Raw genomic sequence first — 21,913 nt, forward strand, 5'->3', positions numbered from 1 at the left:
AAGAACACGAAGCACCATGGTCTCGGGGCAGAGGCTGTGGCTTGGAGCTAATGAACACACACTGGGATCTCACCCTGGGCCTGCTCGGTGCCTACCTCAGGGGGTGTGGAGGGGCTGGTGGCCTGGCTGTGACAGCCCCATCCAAACCCAGCGCATTGGGATCTCCTCTCTTTGTCCCCTGTCATCCAGTCCCCCCAAAGCCCAGCTACCTGCAGATGCCCCGGATGCCCCCTCCACCCGAGCCCATCCCCCCTCCACCATCACGCCCGCTGCCTGCAGACCCCCGAGTGGCCAAGGGCCTGGCTCCCAGGGCAGAGGCCAGCCCTAGTTCCGCAGCCGTATCCTCACTGATCGAGAAATTTGAAAGGTGAGTGTGGTGCCTGGGGGACCCTCTAGGGGTGGGGGTGGGGGTGAGGGTGAGGGTAGGCCCGGGGTAGGCAGGACAGCCGTAAGACAGGCCTCGCAGTCAAGCTCACACCTGCCTCCATGTGTGTCCACCACCCGCCTCAGGGAGCCTGTGATTGTCGCCTCAGACAGGCCAGCCCCTGGCCCCAGCCCAGGTCCCACAGAGCCAGCCATGCTGCCACAGCCACCCCCGCAGCCTCCGGTGCCCCAGCTCCCCGAGGGCGAGGCCTCCCGCTGCCTCTTCCTGCTGGCTCCTGGGCCCCGGGATGGCGAGAAGGTGCCCAACCGGGACAGCGGCATTGACAGCATCAGCTCACCGTCCAACAGCGAGGAGACCTGCTTCGTCAGCGATGACGGGCCCCCCAGCCACAGCCTCTGCCCCGGGCCCCCTGCCCTGGCCAGTGTCCCCGCGGCCTTGGCTGACCCCCACCGGCCCAGCTCTCAGGAGGTGGATAGCGACCTGGAGGAGGAGGACGAGGAGGAGGAGGAGGAGAAGGACAGAGAAATCCCAGTGCCCCTGATGGAAAGACAGGAGTCTGTGGAGGTACTGACCTGTGTTCGCTGACCGGCAGGACCCTTTGGAGAAACCAGGAGCCTGGCTGGTTCGCTGGGTTCTTTCTCTAGCTCAGTACTTCTCCAAAGAGTGTGTTTCCACTTTGGATGTTGGGCTTCCCTGGTCCCCTGGTACTAACTATGAGTAGCAACACCCTGTCCCATCACCACTGTGACTACTAGCCTGACCGTGCACAGTTCCAAATGCCCACTTGGAAAATGGTTCCGCCCTCATTGGAGAAACACTTAGTGGGTCCTCAGTTTTTCTTTCTTAAAAAAATATTTTTATTGATTTCAGAGAGGAAGGGGGAGGGAGAGAGAGATAGAAACGTCAATGATGGAGAGAATCATGGATCGGCTGCCTCCTGCACGCCCCACACTGGGGATGGAGCCCACAACCCGGGCATGTGCCCTGACTGGGAATTGAACCGTGACCTCCTGGTTCATAGGTCGATGCTCAACCACTGAGCCATGCCGACTGGGCTGTGCCTCAGTTTTTCCATCTTGAAGATGGCCATCCTCGTTGGGGACCTTCAGAGCCTTGTTCTAGCTCAAAAATCCCATGACTTAACCGCTATGGGATGTTGGGCAAGTCTTTGCTCTCCCACCATGAGCCTCAGTTTCTTTATTTGTAACATGGAAAGCCTCTCACATTCAGAGGGACTTCTCCACAGCTGGCCTCCGGAGGGGCACAGGGGGTGGAGTGCCCCAGGTACCCGAGGCTCTGGGGACGAGGGCTCTTGGCCACAGGAACCTCTTTCTGGGCCCTGGCAGCCTAAAGCTGCTTCCAAAGGCATCCTTAGGATGCAGCCAGAAGTTGGGTCATGGCCAGGATGCCTGCTCCACCAGAATCCAGCTCAAATGTGGGAGCTGAGGCCAGGGACTCTCCAAATACATGTCCAGTGAATAGGAAACTGGGCCAACAGGCAATGCGTTTTATACATTTTTAGATTTCTGTGTTTTCCTCCCACGCCAGGTACTCAGCAAGCCTTTGCTGACAGTGAACTGAGTGGGTGAATAAATACTAACATTTATAGACTACTTAATCCGCAGTCTGCTCTGTTTCACTTATATGAAATCATTTGTCTTGATTACAAATGGACGTAGGCGCTATTATTAGCTGTATATGTAGATAACGGCACTTAAATACAAAGCAGTTACACAATTTATGTAAGCCAACGAGTGGCACAGCTAGGATTTGAACCCGGGAAGTCTGACTTCCTGACCCACAGGCCTAACCACTGCACTATGTAAATGAATGGAGAGAGCAGAGCGCTGTGTGAATGACTGGCCTAGTGAAGGAGTGCATGGCATCTGGATTGTGGGGTGGCTTTTTTAAAATATATTTTTATTGGTTTCAGAGAGGAAGGGAGAGGGAGAGATAGAAACATCAATGATGAGACAGAATCATGGATCGGCTGCCTCCTGCACGCCCCCTACTGGGGATTGAGCCTGCAACCTGGGCATGTGCCCTGACCGGGAATCGAACCGTGACCTCCTAGTTCATAGTTAAACAAGCAACCACTGAGCCATGCCAGCCGGGTGAGGGATGGCTTTTATGATATATTGAAGAGTCAGGGATGAAACTAGGGGGCTTAAAGGTCTAGAAATGGGATGGAGGGTTATCTCTGGCATTAGACTTAGACTAGCCTTTGAGGTATTCTGAGAATTCTGGGGGCTTGGGTAAAGGTTAGAGTACAAGACTGTGGGTCAGGTTGCTTCTTTTCCTTTCCAGTTGACCGTGCAGCAGAAGGTGTTCCACATTGCCAATGAGCTCCTGCAGACCGAGAAGGCCTACGTTTCCAGGCTCCACCTCCTGGATCAGGTGAGTAGCCCCTCGGGGTCCCGGGGCCCTGGGATCTGGTAGGTGGATGCCCAGGAGGAAAAGATAGGACCTGAGCCCAACCCTTCCATTGGGGCTAGAATCTAGAGGTGGTGAGGCTCCTCTCTGACCTTGACCCCCATTCTGTCCCTAAAGTCTACTTTGATTATGACCCCAAACTTGATTTCCCAAACTTGATTTTTATACCAACCTTCATCCCTAACCCTGGGTGGGTACACCAGCCCTAACTGCAACTCTGATCCAGATCCTGAATTGACCCCTGCCTGTAAACCAGACCTTGAACCTCATTCTAACACTAACTCCAAATCCACTAGAATAGCTGTGGGCAAACTACGGCCCGCGGGCCGGATTCGGCCCGTTTGAAATGAATAAAACTAAAAAAAAAAAAGACCGTACCCTTTTATGTAATGATGTTTACTTTGAATTTATATGAGTTCACACAAACACTCCATCCATGCTTTTGTTCCGGCCCTCCGGTCCAGTTTAAGAACCCATTGTGGCCCTCGAGTCAAAAAGTTTGCCCACCCCTGCACTAGAATCACTAAGGGCAGGGACTTTTAACTGCTTTCTTCACTGCCTGGCACACAGTAGGCACTCAAAAATATTTGCGAAATGAACAGATCTAATTCCAACCTTCTCTCTGACCCTGAATCTAATTCTGACCTTGACCCTGATTCTGACTTTTCATTGTTCCAGTGCCTACCTCTAGGTCCTAACCTTGACCATCTGATCCAACCCCACATGGAAATCTAATGCCATTCCCTCTCTCCTCAGTCTCAAGACCATGCTGATCCTAAAGGTCCACAGTGCTACCCACAAACACTGCCCTCACCTGCGAGCCACCCCTCCCCTAGCCAAACCCCAGGCCCAGCTGGGCTGAGCCTTCTGCCCTGCCCCACAGGTGTTCTGTGCCCGGCTGCTGGAAGAAGCCCGGAACCGCAGTTCCTTCCCGGCCGATGTTGTCCATGGCATCTTCTCTAACATCTGCTCCATCTATTGCTTCCACCAGCAATTCCTGCTGCCTGAGCTAGAGAAGCGCATGGAAGAATGGTGAGGGGCCCCAGATCTAGGCTTCTGTCCTCCTGTCCACTTGCCTGTTGACACTCAGGCCAGATGTGTGCACAAGTTCATTGCTGCCTGCCCTCTGCCCTTACCACCTGTCACAGAAAGAATCAGGCCCAAGCTCTGCCTTCTAGGCCCTCCCAGACTAATAGGAAACACAGTCCAGGACTCAGAAAATTATAACAGAACTAGAGGCCTGGTGCACGAATTCGTGCACCAGTGAGGTCCCTCGGCCTGGTCTGTGGGATCAGGCCAAAACCAGCTCTCTGACATCCCCTGAGGGGTCCCGTATTGCAGGAGGGCGCAGGCCAGGCTGAGGGACTCCACCAGTGCACGATTGGGGCAAGGGAGGGACACGGGAGGTTGGCCAGCCGGGGAGGGACCGCGGGAGGGCTCCAGGGTGTGCCTGGCCTGTCTCACTCAGTCCTAATTGGCCAGACCCCAGCAGCAAGCTAACCTACTAGTCAGAGCATCTACTGCCTGGTGGTCAGTGCACATCATAGCGACTGGTCAATCGGTCAACTGTCTGCCCGCCCCCTGGTGGTCAGTGCATGTCATAGTGAGCGGTTGAGTGGCCTTAGCATATTATTAGCATACTAGAGGCCCGGTGCACAAAAATTTGTGCACTCGGGGGGAGGGGGAGTCCCTCAGCCCGGCCTGTGCCCTCTAGCAGTCTGGGACCCCTTGGGAGATAACAACCTGCTGGCTTAGGCCTGCTCCCGGGTGGCAGAGGGCAGGCCCGATCCCTAGGTGCAGCCCCTGGTCGGGCTCAGAGCAGGGCCGATTGGGGGGTTGGGGTACCGCCCCCTGTCATGCACAGACCAGGGCGGATCGGGAGGTTGTGATGCCACCCTCAGTCATACTCAGGGTAGGGCCAATTGGAGGGTTGGGGCACCGCCCCCTGTCACACTCAAGGCAGGGTCGATGGGGAGGTTGCGGCGCGACCCCCTGTCACACACAGAGCAGGGCCCATCATGGGGGTTGGGGCTCCGTACCCTGTCACGCACAGAGCAGGGCCCATCAGGGGGTTGGGGAGCTCCCTCCTGTCACTCACAGAGTAGGTCCGATAGGGGAGTTGGGGCACCGTCCCCTGTCACACACAGAGCAGGGCAGATCAGTGGGTTGGGGCGCCGCCCTCTATCACCCACAGAGCAGGGCCGATCAGGGGGTTGGGGCACCGCCATTGTCACACTCAGGGCAGGGCTGATGGGGAGGTTATGGCTCTACCCCGTCACACACAGAGCAGGGCCCGTGTGGGGGGGGGGTTGGGGCGCCACCCTCTATCACCCACAGAGCAGGGCAGATCAGGGGGTTGGGGCGCCGCCACTCTCACACTCAGGGCAGGGCCGATGGGGAGGTTATGGCTCTACCCCATCACACACAGAGCAGGGCCCGGGGTGGGGAGGGGGTTGTGGCCCCACCCCCTGTCACACACAGAGCTGCAGGCTGATCAGGGGGTTTGGGCGCTGCCCCCTGTCATGCTGATCCCGGTGCCGGGTGGCCTCGCGGCTCCGCTGATCCTGGTGCTGGGAGGCATATTACCCTTTTACTATATAGGGTAGAGACGTGGTGCACGGGTGGGGGCCAGCTCGTTTGCCCTGAAGGGTGTCCTGGATCAGGGTGGGGGTCCCTACTGGGGTGCCTGGCCAGCCTGGGTGAGGGGATGATGGCTGTTTGCAGCTGGTCACACACCCTTCAGGGTGGGGGTCCCCACTGGGGTGCCTGGCCAGTCTGGGTGAGGGGCTGAGGGCTGTTTTCAGGCTGGGGGTGACTGAACTCCCAAACGCTCCTTTTTTCCTTTTTTTTTTTATTCTGGGCCAGCTTTAGCTTGAGGCTTGGCTCCAGCCCTTAGGCCTCCGCTCCTGAAGGTAGGTTTCTGGCCTTTGCATACAATGTTGCGATCCTGCTGGCTGAAGTCAGGCGGTATTTGTTACAATGTTTCAAACTGCCCGCTCAGAGGCCTGCAGTCGCAGGCAGGGAACATTGGAGTCCTCCATCACTGAGGCAAGCAAGCCTCATGTTAGTTTCAAGCTGCCTGGCTGCCGGCCGCCATCTTGGCTGACAGTTAATTTGCATATCTCGCTGATTAGCCAATGAAAAGGGTAGTGGTCGTACGCCAATTACCATGTTTCTCTTTTATTAGTGTAGATTATGCTTTAGTTGAACGGCCGACAGGATGACCGGACACTTAGCATATTAGGCTTTTATTATATAGGGTAGCAAAGCTCTTAAGAGTATGAGGTTAAGAGCCAAACGGGCTGGGTTCATATTCTAGCTCTGTCATGTGTAGGTTTGTGACATTAAGTTTCTTAAATTACTGTGGTTCAGTTTCCTCTCTGTGGAATAAAAGTAGTAAGAATAGGCTCACTTGTAATGCTTTAAGGATTAAATTAGCTCATTCATGTAGAGAACAGTACCCGGTATATAAGAATTGCTCAATGAATGTGAGCTGTTGATATTTTTCACTGGTGCTATGACAGAGCTCAGAATGGGAGGCTGTGGGAATCCAGACAAACGGACCAAACCAAGCCTAGCAGGGAGGGGTTAGTGAAGGGTCTAGGGAGGAGGTGAAGCCTAAGCTGAGGCCTGAGGTAGGAGGGCAGGGGTGATAGTCTCCCAACCTCCAGGCTCTCCTCTTCCAATCCATCCTTTAGAGCAGGAGTGGGGAACCTTTTTTCTGCCAAGGGCCATTTGGATATTTATAACATCATTTGTGGCCATACAAAATAATTAACTTAAAAATTAGCCTGCTATAGGCTCAATCCCCAGCTCTGGTCGGGAGACAACCAATCAGTGTGTCTCCCTCACACCAATGTTTCTCTCTCTGTCTCTCTTCCTCCCTTCCACTCTTTCTAAAAATCAATGGAAAAAAATATCCTTGGGTGAGTATTAACCACAACAATAAAAAAATTAGCCTGCTATGCCCTAGCTGGTTTGGCTCAGTAGATGGAGCCTGCAGACAGAAGGGTCCCGGGTTCGATTCTGGTCAAGAGCACATGCCTCCATGGCAGGTTCTTCCCAGGCCCAGGTCCTGGTCAGGCACATGCAGGAGGCAACCAATTGGTGTGTTTCTCTCACATCGATGTTTCTCTCTCTGTCTTTCCCTCTCTCTTCTACTCTCTCTTAAAAAAAAAAAAATCAATGGAAAAATACCCTCAAGTGAGGAGTAAAAACAACAACAAAAAACAAAACAAAAAATCACCTGCTATATTTGGTTAAACATTTAATTAACGCACCCCTAAATGATTTTCCCCACCCTTGCTCTAGAGCAGCGGTTCTCAACCTGTGGATCACAACCCCTTTGGGGGTCGAGCAACCCATTCACAGGGGTCGCCTAAGACCATCAGAAAACACATATATAATTACATAATGTTTTTGTGATTAATCACTATGCTTTAATTATGTTCAATGTGTAACGATGAAATTGGGGGTCACCACAACATGAGGAACTGTATTAAAGGGTTGCGGCATTTAGGAAGGTTGAGACCCACTGATCTAGAGTCTACACCAACTGCCAGAATGGTCTTTCTGAAGGATAATAAGACCATGTCACTTCCTGTTTAAAATCATCTCTACACTCCCCACAACCACAGGATAAAATATATCCCCCTCACCAGACAGGGACCAGAGAGGGCTGGCTGAAGCCAATTTCCTCAACTGGCTGTGACCCTTGCAGGCTGAACCAGGCATCATCCTGTGTATCCCCTAGCTGATAGAGACTATTGAGGAGTGCTACCAGGCCTGATCACTTTGCCTCGCCTACTAGACCATTCCCATCTTGGGGCTCCACTAAATTTGACTCATTTGTATCCCCAGAATCACCCAGCACAAGACTGGGTGCAGAATCAATAATCATTGTGTTTCCCAGCCAGTGGGGGGCATGCAGAAGGCAGCTCATCAATGATTCTCTCTCATCATTGATGTTTCTATCTCTCTCTCCCTCTTCCCTTCCTCTCTGAAATCAATAAAAATATATTTAAAAAAAAATAATGATCAGTGTATGAAGTGGCCCTTGCAGTGAGGTCAGGGCAGGTATCCAGGGCATGTCACTCCTGGTGTTGAGCAGGGCAGCATTGGGGTAGGTGGCAGCCCAGGCCAAAGTTTCACATCAAGCTGAGTGTCTTGGCCTAATTAGCTGATAATAGAAGCAGAACTTCCAAAGGAGCAGACTGGCCTGGCCGGTGGGGCTCAGTGATTGAGTGTCGACCTATGACCCAGGAGGTCACGGTTCGATTCCCGTTCAGGGCACATGCCCGGGTTGTGGGATTAATCCCCAGTGTGCAGCATGCAGGAAGCAGCGAGTAATGATTCTCTTTCATCACTGATGTTTCTCTCTCTCCCCATCCCTTCCTCTCTGAAATCAATAAAAAATATATTTAAAAAACAACAACAACAACAACAAAGGAGCAGACTGGCTGAGAAGTAGATGTCCAGGACCAAGAGACCCCATGGGTCTCTGCCTGAGGCTGGTAGGGGGCAGCGGGAGGGCTGGGGACAAGGATCAACAGGACCATGTCAACCCCTGCCTCCATCCCAGGGACCGCTACCCACGCATCGGAGATATCCTGCAGAAGCTGGCGCCCTTCCTCAAGATGTACGGCGAGTATGTGAAAAACTTCGACCGCGCCGTGGAGCTGGTCAACACCTGGACAGAGCGCTCCACCCAGTTTAAAGTGATCATCCACGAGGTGCAGGTATGGCCAAGAGGGATGGGGCAGGTGGGAGGACAGGTCTGTGGGGGCCCAGTGTGGGGTCTGGCCGGTCCTGAGCCCCTGTGCCTCTGCCCATCACAGAAGGAGGAAGCCTGTGGCAACCTGACGCTGCAGCACCACATGCTGGAGCCCGTGCAGCGCATCCCCCGCTACGAGCTGCTTCTCAAGGACTATCTTCTAAAGCTGCCCCACGGCTCCCCGGACAGCAAGGATGCCCAAAGTGAGTGCACACACCCGGGCCCAGCCCCCTGCCAAGACTTCATTCACGGGCCAGCCTTCCTTTGCCACATAGTGGAAATCCAAGAATGGGATCTCCAAGCTGAAAGGCCCACCTGGAAGCTCTGGAGTGAGGCCCGGGTGAACCTCCAGGTTGAGGACTCTGCCTGAGGACACACACAGAACATTCAAGAGTCCCCATGTTTCAAGTTCCCAACTGGAATGCCAGAGTTGGAGGCGCATGCCCAGAATGATCCCCTAAAGGCAGACACCTGCTTCCTAGGCCAAGACCCCAAAGCTGACCCTTAGACTTGTCCTCAAAGGAAGTTGTCCAAGTCCAGAGGCACTGAGCCACTAGGCCAGCGGTTCTCAACCTGTGGGCCGCGACCCCTTTGGCGGTCGAACGACCCTTTCACAGGGGTCGCCTAAGACCATCCTGCAGATCAGATATTTACATTACGATTCATAACAGTAGCAACATGACAGTTATGAAGTAGCAACGAAAATAGTTTTATGGTTGGGGGTCACCACAACATGAGGAACTGTATTTAAAGGGCCAGAAGGTTGAGAACCACTGCACTATGCTGAGAGTCCAGACTGACCTGCAGGTCGGTCTCCACAGCTGAGCTGAGATTTGTCGGATTGTCCATCCTCCACATTTAGAGCTCCACTCCCTGTCGGCCAGCCCCCACCCAGAATGAACCTCCCCAAACAGCCTCCGAGTCTGATCTGAGCCCCCAAGCATAAGCTCTCCAGAATGGAGCCTCCCAGACTGGACTCGGTGTTTTCTGCCTCCAAGATTTAGATCTCTAGGCTGAGATGCCGCCTCCCCACATTGAACCACTAGAAAGTGTTTCATTCTGATTCCTCCAGTATGAGACCCACCCCCAGGGTCACACCCCCAAAAGTGCTCCCCAGAGTCTCCCCAGCTTTCTCCCAGTCTGGTCTCCTTGTTCACCATTCTATAGAAGGGTATTGCCAAACTGAGCACCCTGGATGAATCTCTCCATTTACTGCCCCTCAGACTGAGCCCAAAAGACTGACACTCAAGATCCATCCCGCAGACCGAGACCACTGAGTCCTCAGACTGGATTCCTAGAGTTCCCCAGTGTGAACCCCAGAGAGAACCCTGAGACTGAGCTACCCAGACTGAGCTCCAGACAGAAACTCAGACTCTCTTCTCCCTAGCCCAAGTCCCCCAAATTAGGCTACTTATGCCAAGCTCCAAGTCTGACCTTCTGTCTCAACTCCCAAACTAACTTGCCCCAGACCAAGCTCCCCCATTTTCTTTTTTAAATATATTTTTATTAATTTCAGAGAGGAAGGGAGAGAGAAAAATATCAATGAGAAAGAATCATTGATCAGCTGCCTCCTGCAAGCTCCCCACTGGGGATCGAGTCTGAAACCCAGGCATGTGCTCTGACTGGGAATCGAACTGAGACCTCCTGGTTCATGGGTCAATGCTCAACCACTGAGCCACACTGGCCAGGCTGTTGTGGTTCTTTTTAATGGTAATAATTATCTTGTTAAGCTTGCATTGTATAGGCCACCAGCTATCCCATGTATTATGATTCTGCATTGAGACAGTTTCTGATTTTGTGTGATGTTGCTATGGACATCTTTGAGGCTGGTGCTTTCTGGGATGGGGAGGGTGTAGGGAGGCCAGGAGGAGGTATTCAGGAAGCAAAGGAGCTCCCAAGAGCCTCTTCTCTGCTAGGCCTTCCTCCATCTAACTTCCCACTCTGCCCACAGAGTCTCTGGAGCTGATAGCCACCGCCGCGGAGCACTCTAACGCTGCCATCCGCAAAATGGTGAGTGGCCTCTCGCCCTGCCCTTCCTTGGCCACCCGCCTGTGCTGTCTCTGTCCTGGAGGGCTTGCTCCTCGAGGACATCGGTGGGGAGGCCAGCACCCCAACCCTGCCTTTTGCTCACTGTCTCTTGCCAGGAGCGAATGCACAAGCTGTTGAAAGTATATGAGCTGCTGGGGGGTGAGGAAGACATCGTCAGCCCCACCAAAGAGCTCATCAAAGAAGGCCACATCCTTAAGCTGTCAGCGAAGAATGGGACCACTCAAGACCGATACCTCATATTAGTAAGTGCCAGGTGTGGGGTTACGGGTGGGCCAGGCCCTCCATACATGTTGGCCTGGTACTCACTCAAGACTCTACCTCCTGCTAGTCAGTCTTTCCTCCATTGACTCATTGCACTTTCACTACCTACACTAGGAATGGTTTTTCCTCTACTTTACAGATGATATAACTAAGACCAAGAGAAGTGACTTGCCCAAGGTCACTCACCTAGGAAGTGACTCCCATGCCTAGACTCTTCCTTGCAACCTTTATCTATCTATCTATCTATCTATCTATCTATCTATCTATCTATCATCTAATCTATTTATTGTTAATCCTCACCTGAGGATATTTTTCCATTGATTTTTAGGGAGAGTGGAAGGGAGAGGGAAAGACAGAAACATCGATGTGAGAGCAATACATCAATTGGTTGCCTCCTGCATGGGCCAGGGAGGATCCTGCAACCAATGTACATGCCCTTGACTGGAATCAAACCCGGGATCCTTTGGTCTGCAGGCCGACGCTCTGTCCACCGAGCCAAACCGGCTAGGGCTCCTTGCGACCTTTGTGTCCTGTCTAGGCCATTGTCTCCATCTGTTGCCTTGACTCCCCAGTCATAAAGCTTCAGGAGTCCTATAAGATTGTAGGGAGCTGGGCACAGCTCTCCTGGATCCTGCGCACCTACAGCCCAATGTTTTCCTTCCTAGTTCAATGACCGCCTCCTCTACTGCGTGCCCAGGCTGCGGCTCCTTGGCCAGAAGTTTAGCGTGCGGGCACGCATCGATGTAGATGGCATGGAGGTAAGTGCCAGGGCGTGGGAAATGGGAACCGAAAATGGGGCCTTGGTGCTGGGAGGTTGTAACAGAGGCGTCTGACTTTGCCCCCCAAGTCTGTGTGCGCATGCGTGCAAAGGATGAGGGATTCAATAGCCCTCACAAAGCTGCTTTCTCCCTCCATTTCAGCTAAAGGAAAGCTCCAACCTCAATCTGCCTCGGACCTTCCTGGTGTCAGGAAAGCAGCGCTCCCTGGAGCTCCAGGCCAGGTACCTGCCCTTGCCTGTACCTTCCCTTCAGATAGGCTGAGGCATTCTCTGCCTAGGGCCATGCGCAACAGGCTACTTCCCAAGGCGGGGGATGTTCCTGGGAAAGGGTGGGTTTCCCCAAAGATGCTTGTTTTTCTGGTGGTTTTGAATAACAACACAGAGAGTTTATTGTAGATTCAGAGATTCAAGAGAAATACCAACTACAATGCTTGATCCCTGGTGTGAGAAAAACAGCCCTAAAAGATATTTGCAAGACAATTGGGAAAATGTAAATGTGAATTGAGCTTTTGGGAAATGACTGCTAAATTCCTCAGGGAGTGGATGAGAGAATGGTCTTGTTTTCTGATGGTGCATGCTGAGGAGTTCGTATCATATGTGTAATTTCTTTTTAAATGACTTATCAACCAAAAATACATACATATATACACTTTTACACACACACACACACACACACATCAATAAAAATGAAGCAAATATAGCAAAATATTTTAAATTTTTGCATCTATATAGTGGGTAGATATTTAATGTACTTGTGCTATACTGTGTTTTTCAGTATGCTTGAAATTTTTTATTTTCTTTTTAAAATATATTTTTGATTTCAGAGAGGAAGGGAGAGGGAGAGACAGATAGAAACATCAATGATGAGAGAGACGGCTGCCTCCTGCACACCCCCTACTGGGGATTGAGCCCTGATTGGAATCAAATCCAGGACCCTTCAGTCTGCAGGCCAATGCTCTATCCACATTGAGCCAAACCAGCTAGGATGAAATTTTTCTTCCTTTTTATTGAATTTATTGGGGTGACACTGGTTAAAATGATAGGAGTTTCAGGTCCACAATTCCACAACAGATCATCTCTACACTGTGTTGTTTGTTCACCACCCCAAGTCAAGTCTCCACCTATCACCATTTATCCCCCCCCATATCCTCTTCCACCTCCCTCCACTCCCCCTCCCCCCAGCAATCCCACACTGTTGTCCATGACTTTTGACATTTTTCAAACAGGAAAACAAATTTAAATAATAAAGTTAAAAGTAATGTCCAGCCATTAAACAAAGAGGCTTCTTTCTTATCTATCCTCTACTTGGATGGTTATAATAGTAGCTCACATTTAATGAAGACTTACTTGCTCTTACGCCAGGCACTGTTTTAACTTAATTTTAGCTTCAACAATTTAAGTGTAATCAATCCTTAAAACAACCCCTTGCCTGGCGGGTGTGTCTCAGTAGTTGAGTGTTGACCTCTGAACCAGGAGGTCATGGTTCCATTCCCATGGGTGCAGGAGGCAGCCAGTCAATGATTCTCTCTCATCATTGATGTTTCTATCTCTCCCTCTCCCTTCCTCTCTGAAATCAGTAAAAATATGTTTTGAAAAATAAAACAGTCCTTGAAGCTACTGTTACCATCTACCCCATTTTACAGATGAGAAAACTGAGCACAGAAGAGTTAGGCACCTTGCCCAAGATCCCACAGCTAGAAAGGAGCAGAGTTGGGATTGGAGCTCATGCTGCCTTCTGAGGGCCCAGGTGATAGGTACCAAGGTCATGGGCGAGGCCAGAGAATGGATGCATATGGCTAGATCCGTGGCCAGCAAACTGCGGCTCGCGAGCCACATGTGGCTCTTTGGCCCCTTGAGTGTGGCTCTTCCACAAAATACCGACTTCTGTGCATGGGCCACGAAGTTTCAATCGCACTGTACGTGCGCGCCCGCATGTGGTATTTGGTGGAAGAGCCACAAAGAGTCGCATGTGGCTTGCGAGCCACGGTTTGCCGACCACTGGGCTAGATGATCTGCTTCTGGCAGACTGCAAAGAAGTGAGAAATGAGAGTCAGAACCCTCATTGCTGGGGCTGCTGAGAGGCAGGAGAGAGAGAGAGAAGCAAATGTGGACTAGAGGGTGTTTGAAGCTCTGGGAGACAAAGCATCCTGGAGGCCTGTGGCCAGGAAAAGAAGAACAAAGCCTACTGGTATGGGGGGGGGGCAGGTGTGGGGCCCTGCAGGGTGTATAGTCTACTGGGGATGAGAGAAGGGGCTGCTGAGGAAAGCTGGGCGAAGAAGGGCGCGCTGAACAGTGCAGGGTTTCCTCCTAGTGGTGGGAGGAAAGCATGGAGGGTTTGCTTTGCAATCCTGTCCTTAAAAATATATTTTTTAATGAAAAATGTCAAATACGGAGAAAAGTCAAAATACAACAAACACCCATATGCCCACCATTTAGACAACCAAATCTCAACCTTGGTGCCAACCTCACCTGGGGAGCTTTTAAAAAACCTGATGTTTGGCACCCTGCCCCCCAGAGACCCTGATGTAATTTGTGTGGGGTGTAGCCTGAACATGGGGAGTTTTAACAGCTCCCCAGGTGTAGTAGTGTGTGCAAAAGGGTTTAGAACCACTGACTTAGAAGTCAACAACTATTGCCATTTTGCTTTATTTATCTTTTACTGAATCATTTCTTTAAATGTCTTTTTTTTTCTTATTTCAGAGAGGAAGTGGGGGGAGAGTGAGATAGAAACATCAAAGATGAGAGAATCATTGATAGGCTGCCTCTTGCACGCCCCCTATTGGGGATTGAGCCTGCAACCCAGGCATGTGCCCTGACCAGGAATCAAATAGGTTGACACTCAGCCACTGAGTCATGCTGGCCAGGCTTACTAAACCATTTAATTTATTTATTTATTTTTTAATCCTCACCTGAGGATATTTTTCCACTGATGGAAAAGAGAGGGAAAGACAGAAAGAAACATGGATGTGAGAGAAACACATCAATTAGTTCCCTCCTGCATGCGCCCTGACAAGGGCGGAGCCTGCAACCGAGGTACATACCCTTGACTGAAATCAAACCAGGAACCCTTCAGTCCACGGGCCAATGCTCTATCCACTGAGCCAAACCGGCTTACTAAACCATTTTAAAGTAAATTACAGACATGGCACTTCACCCCTATATACTTCAGCATGCATTGCCCAAAACACTATTGTGGCTCTTAAAAATCAAAAGCAATCTTTTCTATTGCAAAGAAATTAGAAAATATAAACAAAGTAGAATTTTTAAAAATAGTACAATCAGAATAAAGTAAAATTCCCTAGAATTGTACCACCTAGAGAGAACCAGTGCTGCTGTATTGGCAGATCCCCTCTGAGGCCTTTCCTCTATTCACATATGTGTGTGCGTGCACGTGTGTGTGTGTGTGTGTGTGTGTGTATGCATACTCACATATAAGCACACAATGTTTTCTTTCCGTATTTAACTATGAAAAATTTCCAAGATACAGAAAAGTTTAAAGAATTGTACAATGAACACCTAGAAGCCCACTGTATAGATTCTGCAAATCTTTTTATCCATCTACCAATCCATCTGATTTTTAAAATGCATTTCAAAGTCATTTGTAGACATTGCTACACCTCACCCCTAAAGACGTTCATGGGCATATAATCAACTAAAGTTCAATATTTGTTTTAGGTACCCTCCTTCTCCTGAGGCAAAATTTTCAAACAGTGAAATGCATACGCCTTAAGGGGGTCAAATGCATTGATGAGTTTTGACAAATGTAAACACTCATGTCACATATATTTTTTAAATATTTATATTGGTGTTTAGAAAGAAAAGAAGGGAGAGAGAGAACCATTGATGTAAGAGAGAGAAACATCGATTGGCTACCTCCTGCTCGTTCCCCACTGAGGATCAAGCCAGAAACCTGGGCATGTGCCCTGACTGGGAATTGAACTGGCAACTTTTCGGTGCATGAGACAACTTCCAACCAACTGAGCCACCCTGGCCAGGGCTCACATATCATTTTTAAACAAAAATAGAATGCTGGCCCTGGCTGGTGTTCAGTAGTGATGTACTTTTTTTTTCTCTTTTTCTTTTTTTACCTGATTCCCTATTGTCAGACTTAGGCCACTTCCAGTTTTTTCACTAGCATAAACAGCATTGCAGTGAACACACTTGTAGCTAAATATTGGCTCACATCCTTAATTTTTCATGAAGTGGTTCTAAAAATATAATCACACTTTCATACTAGAAAAGCACTTTTTAAAAAATTTGTTTATTGATTTCAGAGAGGAAAGGAGAGGGAGAGAGAGATAGAAACATCAATGATGAGAGAAAATCATTGATTGGCTGCCTCCTGCCTCCTACTGGGGATCAAGCCCGCAACCCGGGCATGTGCCCTTGACTGGAATATAACCTGGGACCCTTCAGTCTACAGGCTGATGCTCTATCCACTGAGCCAAACCAGCTAGGGTTAGAAGAGCACTTTTGATGTCTGGAGTATGCATATGAAGGTCATTAGAAGAGACCAGAAGGAAATCAGCCAAGAAACTGGGCTGAGTCCTAGTGAGCACATGATGGGGCTGCAACCGGGGCAGAGGCCGGGGAAACTGCGGGGCAGACAGGAGAGTCAGGGGAGAAAGGCAAAGGGAGGGGGAAATCCACACTAATTGAGCATCTAGTGTACCAGGGATTGTGCTGGGCATGTAAATGTCACCCCAGTTAAGTAATGATCATCTCCATTTTCCAAGTGAAGAAAAAGAAACTGCTCTTCTGTCTCACACTTGACATTCCTGCAAGAGGGAACTATTTATGGTTCCTTGTATATCCCTACTGTCACACACACCTCATCTTTACCTGAAGCTTAGCACCTCCTTAAGGGAAGCCCTTCCTTAGCAACCCCCACCCAAACTGCAGACGGGGCTGGTCTCTTCTGGACTCCTCAGCCCGATTTCACTGTTGCAGCACTAATACCCTTGTATTGTCCCTGTTTGTCCCCCCCCCACCCCCACCCCACCCCGCAGGCCACTAGTTCCTTGAGGGTAGGGTCCCCTCTGGGGCCCAAGTCCCTAGCACCAAGTCTGGAAGGTATTCATAATTACTGGATAAATAGCTCAGACAGGTTAAAGGATGTGCCTAAGATCACATGCGTTATAAGTGAAGGAGTAGAGGGTCAAACCCAGGTCTGTCTGACTCCAAAACATCTGCTCTTTACCTCTCTGATCGCTTTTGCTTGGCCTGCCTAACCCAACATCTTTCTTTTTTTGCCCCCAAGGACTGAGGAGGAGAAGAAAGACTGGGTCCAGGTAACATCCAAGAAGGCTTTGTGGTAGGGGCAGGAAGAGTATTCACAGGCTCCCAAGGGGTTGGTGAACTCTCCCCTAAAACTGACATCTGACCACTATGAGCCCGGACAACAGACTTTCCCAGCCCCATTTTACAGATAAGCTCACTGAGCTCCAGAGGTAAAAACTCCCAAATTCTTCCTTTAGAGACCTGCCTCCTCTGGGAGTGTGAGCCCAGTGAGTTAAGCCCTGTAAAAGCGTAATTAAGCCCAGACAGTGGCTAGCAAGGCCTTTTGAGGTTTTTCAGCCACTGATCCCCACCCTCATTTCACAAATATCAGAACTGAGACACCTAGCAAGGGGCAGAGCTGTGCCGAGAACGCAACTTTTCTGACCTCGGGCTAGGTCATAGGAAAGTGAGGTGAGGGTGGAAATGGACGGCTTGTGAGGTGATCTGACCTACTTCTTACACCTCCTCCCCAGGCCATCAACTCCACCCTTCTGAAGCATGAACAGACGCTGGAGACCTTCAAACTGTTGAACTCAACAAACAGGGAAGATGAAGACACACCCCCTAACTCTCCAGTAAGAGTCCCACCCCCTCCCTCTATACTGGACCTCCAAGTCCCACCTTACCCAGGGAGACCGGAAGCACAGTCTTGTTGGTAGGGCCGCAGATATCACTGGGGAAATGCAGGCCCAGAGAATAGAAATGACTTGTGTTCAGTAGCACAATAAGGTAGGGATACAGCCGGGACTCAAAGGCAGGTCTTTTATTTTTTCAGCAATGCCTTTAACATGCATACATGTAACATGTAATACAGTAGCAGAAAAACGGGAGTTAACAAAACTATATAGCAATATTAATTCTGTATCTCCCGGAATTTATTTCGTATAAATCAGAAGCATATACTAAAGGGTAACTATGCTGATTGTGGCACAACACTCTGAACTATTACCACTGACTAGTCATTGAATATGGGGATATTGTACAATACTATGTTATGTTTTTTAAAATATATTTTTATTGATTTCAGAGAGGAAGGGAGAGGGAGAGAGAGATAGAAACATCAATGATGAGACAGAATCATTGATCAGCTGCCTCCTGCACACCCCCCACTGGGGATCGAGCCTGCAACCTGGGCATATACCCTGACTGGGAATTGAACTGGTGACCTCTTGGTTCCTGGGTCGATGCTAAACCACTGAGCCACACCCAGCTAGGCTGTTTTTTATTTTTTTACATATATTTTTATGGATTCAGAGAGGTAGGGAGAGGGAGAGCTAGACACATCAATGATGACAGAGAATTACTGGCCGGCTGCCTCCTGCACACCCCCCCACAGGGGATGGAGCACGCAACCCAGGCATGTGCCCTTGACTGGAATCGAACCCAGGACCCTTCAATCTGCAGGCCAATGCTCTATGCATTGAGCCAAACCAGCTAGGGTTGTTATATGTGTTTTAAAAAACAGCTTAGGTAGCTTTAAGAAGGATAGGATTTTTTAAAATGCTTAACAGCTATGATAGGATTTTGTGAAATAAGAAAATTATGAAAGGCAGGTCTTCTGAATGTGTCTGCTGCCTCCCAGTGATGATCCAGGCCTTGGGGCAGGGGTGAGGGTTGGCTGGGCTGGCTGGGCTGGGCCTAGGGAGTAGCTGCCTCTGAACCAGGACCTGACCCTCTCTCCAGAACGTGGATCTTGGGAAGCGTGCACCAACACCCATCCGAGAAAAGGAAGTCACCATGTGCATGCGCTGCCAGGAGCCCTTCAATTCCATCACCAAGCGCAGGCACCACTGCAAGGCCTGCGGGCATGTGAGTGTTGGGAGGCTGGGCAGAGCCAGGGAGGGGCCAGGCTGGCCACCAGAAGGCCCACTTCTGAGAGGGCAGACTGAGGAAAGGCCGGGAGTCCATCATGGGAGTTGGGACACTGAAGGGGAAGGCTTTCTGGAAATCAGGCATCTCTTGCCCATTTGCCACTTCAGGTGGTTTGTGGGAAGTGCTCCGAGTTCCGGGCCCGCCTCATCTATGACAACAACCGCTCCAACCGTGTGTGTACTGACTGCTATGTGGCCTTGCACGGGGTGCCTGGGAGTAGCCCAGCCTGCAGCCAGCATACACCCCAGCGCCGGAGGTCCATCCTGGAGGTAAGAGCCAGGCCTATGAGCACTGACCCTTCCACGCCAAGCACATGGGCCCCAGCCACCCACCCAGTGATTGAGGCCTGGGTAGCTCTGAAACTGTAGTGCCACGTGCATCCACTGAACAAGTGACCGAAGCTTGGAGCTCGTAAAATGAATGCAACTGGATGAAAGCCAGTTGGGTCCTTTCGGCCACCTGGCAAAACCACCTGGCTTTTTATTTCAGTGCTTTCGGCATTTATCTTCATAGTAACGAATCTATCCATGCTATTACTATCCCTGTTTTACAAATGAGGAAACTGAGGCCCAAGGAAGTTACTTAACCAAGTGACACAACCAGTGAGTGGCAGAACTTGCATGTTTTTTAATTAACAAATGATCTCTTCTTATTGCAAAGTAGGATATGTGCACTGAAGAAAACTCGACAATCTAAACAAGTAATAAAAACACCCTATTTCTTCTACCCACTAGAGTATCACTAACACTTATGCTTCCTATCTTTCTAGGCGCGTGCACATTTTGGTTTTGTTTCTTAGCCAAATCGAGGTATTTATTTTATTTAACATTTAAAGAACTCTTACTCTGTGCCAGGCACTATTCTAAGCGCTTTGCATCTATTAATTCATTTAATCCTTACAATAGCTCTATCTGTTTTCCTTCCAAGTCAATACATCATCTAGAGCTGGAATTCTGAGCCTTACCCACCACCCCCACCCCCCCATCCCCTTAACCACAATGCCAGATCACCTCTTGCTGAGTGTAGGGGATGGATATGACAAAAGATGGAAAAAATAAAAAGGTGAGGTACAAATGCATAAAAGGACTTGAGGAATAAATGAACTGAGGGAAGAACGCCTGACTGGCATTTAGGTGCCTCTCCCACCAGCTCTTAGAGGTAGTAGCCATGGCCTGTCTGACTCACTGGGGGACATTGGGCAAATCACTACTGCCGCCTGAGCTTCAGCATCCTCATCTGAAGTATGGGCACAGCAATACCTCCGCTGAGGGGTACTGAAGCCCAGAGGAGCCCGGCCAGGCCTTCTATCAACACTCATGCCCTCTATGTCTCTGGCCACAGAAGCAGGCCTCAGTGGCTGCGGAGAACAGCGTCATCTGCAGCTTCCTGCACTACATGGAGAAGGGCGGGAAAGGCTGGCACAAGGCATGGTTTGTGGTCCCTGAGAATGAGCCCTTGGTGCTGTACATCTATGGAGCCCCTCAGGTGTGCATCCTCCTTCGGGTCCCTTCAACCACCTGGCAGAGCCAGGCTACCCCCCTTCCCCTTCAGTCCTTGGCCTTGGGGATTGCGTGAACCTAAGTAGAAATCAGAACCCCCACCCTTGTGAGACAGACTGGCTAGAAACAAGGATTGTGGGCCAATGTGAGGGGTGGGGGTGGGGGGAGGGGCTAGCTTCCCAGAGAAAGCCAGGGTGCAGGTGGGGCACCACTAGATCCAATCTGGATGGGGAAGAACGTGTAAATGGGGGCAACAGCCTAGACAGAGGCCTGAAGACATTACTTGGTATACATTAAGGAAACTAGCCCGGCTGGTTTGGGGTGTAGGAGGAAACGGGTATTTGAACCCAGCCTGCGTGCCAGCCCCAGACAAGTTTCTGTTGCTACCAGTAGAGCCTTGGATGGTTCTTGAGCAGGGGAAGGAAAAGAGGGGGGTTAGCAGATGAAAAAGCAGTGAGAAGCGCAGCCTCCGGTGACCCTGGCTCTGTCCGTTCCCCAGGATGTGAAAGCCCAGCGCAGCCTGCCCCTCATTGGCTTTGAGGTGGGGCCTCCTGAGGCCGGGGAGCGGCCCGACAGACGGCATGTCTTCAAGATCACCCAGAGCCACCTGAGCTGGTACTTCAGCCCCGAGACAGAGGAGCTGCAGCGGCGCTGGATGGCTGTGCTCGGCCGGGCGGGCCGTGGGGACACGTTCTGCCCGGGGCCCACACTGTCTGAGGACAGGGAGATGGAAGAGGCACAGGTGGCAGCTTCAGGAGCCACCGCTGAACCCTCTGAAGCCCCCCAGACCCGAGACAAGACCTAGAGGGTTTGGGGGGACTTGGGGCCCCCTGCCCCACACTCTAGCTGCCCATGTCCGACTGGGGGCCCCAGCCCCCTCCCTCCCAGCTCAGTCAATACTTGAACTCCCATCATGGGCACTTTCAATCCCGAATGCTGGGTCTTGGGTTTTTTAATTCATCTTTTCACAAAATGGGGGCTTTTAAAAGAAATATTCCTACAGTGATGTTCAATTTTTTTTAATCCCCGTCCCCAGGGAGGGTGGGAGCTGTTGCTAGACCTGCCTGAACTAGGCCGTTTCCCCATCCCCTCAATACCCCACAGATCCTGCCTCTACCCCATCCCCCCTAAAAGCACCAGAGGCAGGAGAGACCTGGATTCAAGTGCCAGTTCACCCACTGGGGCCCTGGCCCACCCCTGTCCCCTCACCCAGTGTCTTCACACGTACGATGCGAGGTGGGGCAGTGACCAGATCCTTCCTGCCTCTCCATGGCTTACAGCTTCTACCCAATCCCAAGGCTACCCAGTATTTTATCGTCCAGACCCATGGCAGGGCCACCGGGCAGGACAGGGGAACAGGGGGGAAGAACAATGGATACTCTCGGTTTTGTTTTGTTTTTTAAAGAAAAAAAAAATACAGTTTATTTCAGGCTTACGGAAACTTTCAGGGCACTGCTGCGCTCTGTTCGCCCATCTGTGTGTTTGTCCAAAGTACCAGACTGCTCGGGTGGGCCCAGAACCTGCTCCCTTGCCGAGCTCGGTGTCTCAGCTCCCCAAAGAATGATGCCAAGGCTACTCACAAC

General features: G+C 50.7%; 1 protein-coding gene across 1 annotated transcript; it reads left to right on the forward strand.

Moving 5' to 3' along the window:
* The first annotated feature begins 354 nt into the window (after positions 1-354).
* Positions 355-21,771, forward strand: FGD1 (FYVE, RhoGEF and PH domain containing 1). The gene is made up of 16 exons (XM_081115435.1): positions 355-367; positions 511-949; positions 2,693-2,782; positions 3,702-3,850; positions 8,400-8,556; positions 8,656-8,794; positions 10,543-10,601; positions 10,736-10,882; positions 11,567-11,659; positions 11,822-11,901; positions 16,940-16,970; positions 17,433-17,534; positions 18,643-18,768; positions 18,939-19,100; positions 20,173-20,316; positions 20,830-21,771. Exons 2-16 carry the CDS (start codon positions 578-580, stop codon positions 21,133-21,135), a joined length of 2,157 nt encoding a protein of 718 aa, XP_080971561.1. The 5' UTR covers positions 355-367; positions 511-577; the 3' UTR covers positions 21,136-21,771.
* Positions 21,772-21,913: the final 142 nt, after the last annotated feature.

Source organism: Myotis nattereri, assembly GCF_964212035.1.
Source record: "Myotis nattereri genome assembly, chromosome: X".
NCBI classification, from domain to species: domain Eukaryota; kingdom Metazoa; phylum Chordata; class Mammalia; order Chiroptera; family Vespertilionidae; genus Myotis; species Myotis nattereri.

Coding starts and splice junctions, on each gene's coding strand:
- FGD1 (XM_081115435.1), top strand. CDS start 578: ATGCTGCCACAGCCACCCCCGCAGCCTCCGGTGCCCCAGCTCCCCGAG. Junction 8,557..8,655: donor TGATCATCCACGAGGTGCAG/GTATGGCCAAGA, acceptor TGCCCATCACAG/AAGGAGGAAGCCTGTGGCAA. Junction 8,795..10,542: donor GGACAGCAAGGATGCCCAAA/GTGAGTGCACAC, acceptor CTCTGCCCACAG/AGTCTCTGGAGCTGATAGCC.